The 6,838-nt window shown below is 48.3% G+C and overlaps 1 protein-coding gene across 1 annotated transcript in view; it reads left to right on the top strand.

Moving 5' to 3' along the window:
* LOC102821187 (long-chain-fatty-acid--CoA ligase ACSBG2-like) overlaps positions 1–5,051 on the top strand; it is a 54,126-nt gene extending 49,075 nt beyond the window's left edge. The window contains exon 13 of the mRNA XM_006869021.1: positions 4,951–5,051. Within this exon, the coding sequence (XP_006869083.1) occupies positions 4,951–5,051 (101 nt within the window). The remainder of the gene's footprint in view (positions 1–4,950) is intronic.
* The last annotated feature ends 1,787 nt before the right edge of the window (positions 5,052–6,838 follow it).

Here is a 6,838-nt window from a genome sequence, read left to right as displayed (position 1 = left end):
AACGAGATTAATTAAGGCAATCTCTAGTCACACACCCACACACAAAAAGAAAAGAAAAGAAAAAAGGACCCCATATAGGGTTTCTAAGGAGCAGCTGGTGGGCTCGAACCACCGACCTTGTAGTTCAAAAGGCTCTGCAGTCTGGTCTCTTAACCCTCAGAGCCACAGCAAGACGGCCTTGTTGCTGGTGGCAAAAACCCACCTCAAAGCGTCTCCGCTTGTGCTGGCTTGTGCCTTGATGGGTGGGCCTGAGCCTTGGAGGTTGGGCAGAGGGCTAGCCTAGGCAGAGGGGGTGGAGGGCGGGATTAGTGGCTGCAGGCAGATGGCGTCCCTGTCTGACGACATCAAAAAATGCCTCTCTCTGTCTCCCTGCGCCATGGGCACCCGGCCAGACAATACCTCCCGTGGCAATGAGGGCTCCCCCCACCACCACCCACGAAGGACCATGCCAGTTCCTGTGGCCCCGCTGGCTCTCTGGGCACACCCGCCCTCCAAATGGGTCCGCTCAAGCCCTGCGCGCAGTCCCGGAGCGGGAGCTGAGCGCAGGCGAGTGCAGGCGGGCAGAGGCCCAAAATGCCCACAACTCCTCAGCAGCTCAACCCTTCAAAAAAGCAAGTCCACAATATTGGAGGCTAAAGTCTTACGTTTGCCCAAAGACTGTCTGTCTACCCGGCAGGGGCCTCCTCTGTGTGATACCACCCACCCTTCCCCGGAGCCCGCTCACCTATGCTGCCGGGTCAGGGACACGCCGGAAGTCCCTTCCATATGCTACTTTTTAAAGTGGTTGAACATGGACCATTTCTTTTTGGTTCAGTGATTCTGTGTATTCCTTCCATATTCTTTTGATGCTTTCTGCATCATTCGATAATTTGCCCAGAGAATCCTTCACTAACGAAAGTCGAGGCTTGAATTTTTTCTTCAGTTTCCCCAGTTGAGAAACGCTAAGCGTGTTCTTTCCTTTTGATTTTCTAGCACCAGGTCTTTGCACATTTCATTATAACATTTGACTTTGTCTTCTCGAGCTGCCGTTTGAAATGTTCTATTCAACTCTTTTACTTCCTCGCTTCTTCCATTTGGTGTCCTGGTGTGGCACTGTGGGAAAATGCACTGGATTGCAAAATCAGTTTGAATAACAAGGTAGACGGTTCAAGCTCACCAGCCGCTCCTTGGAAGCCCTATACAGGGTCACTATGGGTCAGAACTGACTCTACGGCACTAACAACAACAATCTTCCATTTGCTTGAGTGTCTCTACACTGAAGAGCAAGTTTCAGAGTCTATTCTAACATCCATTTTGATTGTTTCCTTCTCTCTTGTCCTATTTAATGACCTTTTGCTATCTTCCTGTACAATGTTCTTGATGTCATCACACAACTTGTCTGGTCTTCTGTCATTGGTGTTTAGTGTATCAACTTTGTTCTTCAGATGATCTCTAAATTCTGGTGGGATATGGCTCTCTTGGACTTGTTTTCATTTTCTTCAGTCTGAACTTGCATATGAGCAATTGATGGTCTGTTCTACAGTCTGCCTCTGATTTTGTTTTGGCTGATGATATGGAGTTTTTCCACCATCTCTTCCCACAGATGTATTCATTTTGATTTCTGTGTATTCCATCTGGTGAAGTCCATGTGTATAGTCATGTTTATGTTGTTTATAAAAAAAAGTATTTGCAATAAAGAAGTCATTGGTCTTGCAAAATTCTATCTTGGGATCTCCAGCATAATTTCTGTCACCAAGACCATATTTTCCAACCACTGATCCTTCCTCTTTGTTTCCGACCTTTGCATTCCAATCACCAGTTATGAGCCATACATCTTGATCATATGTTTGGTCAATTTCAGACAGAAGACATTGATAGAATTCTTCAGTTTAATCCTCACTGGCTTTAGTGGTTCGTATGTAAATATGAATAATAGTGGTATTAACTGGGCTTTCTTATAGGCACATAGATATTATCCTATCACAGACAGCGTTGTATCTCATGACTGATCTGGATATGTTCTTTTTGACAATGAATGCAACACCATTCCTCTTCAATTTGTCATTCCCTGCATAGTAAACCATGTGGTTGTCAGATTCAAAATGGCCAATACCAGCCCATTTCATCTCACTAATGCCTAAGATATCGATGCTTATGTGTTCCATTCCATTTTCTATAACTTCCAATTTACCTAGATTCATATTTCATACATTCCACGTTCTCATTATTAATGCATATTTCCAGTTATTTCTCCTCATTTTGAGTTGTGCCCCATCAGAAAAGAAATGTTTCAAAGGCTTTACTCCATTCGCGTCATCACGGTCAACTCTACTTTGAGGAGTCATCTCTTCCCCTGTCATACTTTGAGTGCATTTGAATCTGAGGGGCTCATCTTCAGGCACTGTATCTGACAATATTCTGGTGTTCTTCACCATGTTTCAATATTCAATATTCTGGTGCTGACAGTGTTCCTCTGCTAATCATAAGGTTTTCAGTGGCTAAACATCCACAAGTTGTCCATCTCTCCTACTTTCTAGTCTGCAAGCTCATCTGAAACCTGTCCACCATGGATGACCCTGCTGGTATTAAAAATACCGGTGGCCTAGCTTCTAGCATTACAGCTACACACAAGCCACCACAGTGTGACAAACTGACAGACGAGTGGTTGATGTATATATTATCTGTCATGTTGATTCTGACTGAGTACCCTCACATAACAAAGTAGACCTGCTCCGGGGGATTTCTGAGACTGCAGATCTTTACGGGAGCAGTCAGTCTTATCTTTCTCCTGAGGAGAGGCTTGTGGGTTTAAACTGCCGACCTTATAGTTAGCAGCCCAATGCTTAACACACCATGCCACCGGGTTCCTTGTATATGGCAATGCTTAAAAACTAACCTAAAGGCTTGTGGTTCAAACCCACCAGCAGGTCTTTGGGAGAAAGGCTTGGAAACCTACTCCTATGGACATGACCCTGTAGGACATGCTGTGGATCAGTTCTACTCGGCCACACGGAGTCGCCGTGAGTGGCCATTGACTGTCCAGTACCCTACAATGACATTGGTGCATATTGGCTGTTCTCCTCCAGCAGGATACCGGCCACCCCAGCTGGGTCTGATCATTGCCCTTCCTGAGTGTACTGAGGGTGTGCGCTGATGGGATTGGAGTGATTGAGGCAGAAGGCTCCAACCCCTGGGTTCAAATCATGTCCCTCCACGTGGGGAGTGGTGTATTCTTCTGAGCCCTGGTCATTTAAAGGTCTCTAAGTTGAAAAAGGTCTTCCTGAGGATTCAGGACACCTGGAGAGATCCAGGCACCTGAGACTCAGAGACTGAGCAGCTTGATCCTGCCGCATCCTTGCTGGGGGGCCACCGAGCGCCTGGTCCCCATGGGGCTGCATTACCTCCTCAGGTATACAGAGGGAGCTGTGGGCCTGTGGGGATGCTTCTCTTGAGCTGGATGCACTGAACGTCCGCAGAGGAGGCCCCAGCATTGGCCCCCTGCGCAGACGGTGGAAATGACACCCAGCCCTCATCCTGTCCCTGGTTTGGGGCCTGGCTGCCCAGCCATGCTTGGGGAGTTCGGAATTGCAACTTACATCTGCCAATGAGCCATGGTCTCCTTTGTTGACAGGTCCAACGGCGAAAATAAAGAGACATTTCATAACTGAGAAATACAAAAACGAAATCTATAACTTATACCATTGACTTCCTGTGCGGAGCAGCAGGTGGCCTTGTGGACGGTGAGATGCGGCCACTGGGCTTTGTGGGGACAAGATGGACAGACAGTGTGTCTGTGTGGTGGTGGGCCAGGAGCACATGTGCCCTTACACACTCACATGAACGTTCACACAACCACACACATACTCACACGTGCACCTTTACACAGCCACACACACAGAATCACATTCAGTGCACACACACACAGCCACACACACAGAATCACATTCACTACACACACACAATCACATACATGCCTTCACACACACAGAATTACATTCAGTGCACACACACACAACCACACGCACACACACAGAATCACATTCACCACACACAACCACATACACACATGCCTTCACACACACAGAATTACATTCAGTGCACACACACACACACCTTCACACACACAGAATCGCATTCACTACACACACACAACCACGTACACACATGCCTTCACACACACAGAATTACATTCACTACACACACACAACCACACACATGCCTTCACACACACAGAATCACATTTAGTGCACACACACACAACCACACACACATTTTCACACACACACACACACAGAATCACATTCATTACACACACACACACAACCACATACACATGCAACTTCATACACAGAATCACATTCAGTGCACGCACACACAACCACACACATGCCTTCACACACACAGAATCACATTCAGTGCGCACACACACACAACCACACACACATTTTCACACACACACACACACACAGAATCACATTCACTGCACACACACCGTCACACACATAGAATCACATTCACTGCACACACACACAATCACATGCACACATACTTTCAGACACACACGCAATCACAACCGCTCACACGTGCTCACACACATACACACTCACCTCCACAATCCCAGCTGGCAGCATTCACCACACATACACACGCACACACAATCTTTACAAACACCCTGGCACGCCCACTCAGCGTGTACATACAAACACCTACACACAGCCTGGCACACACGCACACGCTCACTCCCATTCAGTTGCGGTTGTGAACCCTCAGCAAGTGTTCTCTTATGGGGTCCTAGCAAAGAAACAGCTGCTGCTCTCAAGTCGGTCTGATTCCTGTGGACCAGAGGGGTCCCCGGCCTGCCATCTTCATGGAACAGCTGGGGGGCCCTACCGCCGGCCTTTCCATGGTAACCCACTGGGCACTGAGGGCTTCACAGGTCCCTAGTTTCTCTCTTTGTCTACTGCCCCCCAGGAGGCAGGAAGCCAGGCCTCCCCCAGGACCAGAGCTCTCTGGCTTATTTGGAGAAGGCCTTTTGTCAGGAACTTTGCCGGGTAGAGGAACCCAAGGAATGAGGGAGGGTCTGGGGGTCCCTCAGAGAAGATGGGGCATTGACCGCTAAACTTCCCACCTAAGTCCTGTCCATGAGCTTTCTGGAACTCAGCTAAGCACAGAAGAGAGGGTGGTATACATGTTTTTTCTTTTTTTTTTCTCACAGTTCTGGGCTTTTGGGGGGAAGGTTGTTGTTGTTAAGTGCCATTGAGTCAATTCTGACTCATAGAGACCCTGTGTAGGGTTTCTAAGGAGCAGCTGGTGAGCTTGCAGTTCACCAAGAATCTCCAACCTTGCAGTTCAAACGACTTTACAATCTGACGTCAGCATTAGCCCACAGCGCCATGCCAATGTTGTTGTTGTTATGTGCCGTGGAGTCGGTTCCGACTCATAGCGACCCTGTACAGGGTTTCCGAAGCTGTAAATCTTTACGGGAGCAGAAAGCCTCATCTTTCTCCTGCGGAACAGCTGGTAGCTTCGAACTGCTGACCTTGTGGTTCGCAGCCCGATTCGTAACCACTACGTTACCAGAGCTCCTTTAGCAGGTTACAATTCACAGTCAGCAAATGCTGAGGGCCCCGTTGTTCCAGTCAGGACAGCCTGTGCTCAGCCATGCCCACAGGGACGCCTCTCTCTGCCTGGTCAGTGGTACAAAGTTGATAAATACCCACAGGATGCTCTTGGCTCTAGCTCCCTGGATCAGCAAACTTAGCCCCCCAATTAGGCACCCCACTCTGCAAGCAAGCCTTCTGCCCAGAAGCCTTCTTTCTACCCAGAAGCCTTCTGCTTAGCTTTCCTTGCTTCGAGTGGGTGTATGTCTGTCAGTGGTGCCGACTGGGTCCCTGTAATAACGGTCCACCATGCCCTGGTCCTCAATTTCACCGCTGACTCACACCCTCAATGCCCAGTGACTCGTGAGCAAGCCCAGGAGTTCAACGGGTCACATTCATCAGCCCCAGAAAGTCCGAATCCACTTAGCAAGTTCCATTTCACTTTGCAGCTGAGCGAGAGGTGTTCTGACACAGAAGTGGGGCTTCGTTGCAGCACGAGTGTCGGACAGTGTGCTGTGTTTTCACATCTTGAAGGTTGGTAGGAACCCCGTGTCAAGAAAGTCTAATGGACCTCATTTTTCCAACAGCCTATGGCCACTTCATGTCAAATGTTGACCACTCCTTCAATATTTCAAGCTTTCATCATGCTATTTACTGCACACACAATGGGCTGCAGGACAATGCTAACTGAACTTGTATAGATGGTGGAGTCCTGGTGTGGCACTGTGGGTTAATGTGCCAGACTGCAAAGCCGTTTGAACTGCAAGGTCAGCAGTTCAAGCTCACCAGCCACTCCTCAGAAACCCTATACAGGGTCAGAACCGACTCAGCGGTACTTAGCAACAAACATAGCATTTCTATTGGACAGTGTTGGTTCCAAGTTCATTATGAGGGTATTTTCAAGTGCAGACTGCTTGGTAAATAAAGGGTAGCTGGCCTCAGAGAGTAACACTCAGACTGTGAGGACCCCCACGTGATGGTGTGTGCTTCTCTCCCTCCAGACTCAGGCTGGAAGCCCCTCACCACGATCACACCCCATCTGCTGCCGCTGTCCGGGTTCTGTCTGTTGTTTTTAAGAAGACAAGTTCTCAATGATTCTGTCTCTAGATTGCTCACCTGTTGAGGCGGTGTCCCTAACGGGATCTGTCACACCTTTCAAAGCAACTGCATCGTCATAGATCTTTGGATTCATTATTGAGCCCAGGAATCAATGTGATTGGGAAGTTGCAGAAGGAAGATCTGACCATTGTGTGTCCCTG

This window comes from Chrysochloris asiatica, unplaced genomic scaffold, assembly GCF_000296735.1.
Source record: "Chrysochloris asiatica unplaced genomic scaffold, ChrAsi1.0 scaffold00125, whole genome shotgun sequence".
Classification (NCBI taxonomy): Eukaryota; Metazoa; Chordata; class Mammalia; order Afrosoricida; family Chrysochloridae; genus Chrysochloris; species Chrysochloris asiatica.
The sequence above is the reverse complement of the archived record's forward strand: the minus strand, read 5'-3'. Positions and strand labels throughout refer to the sequence as shown.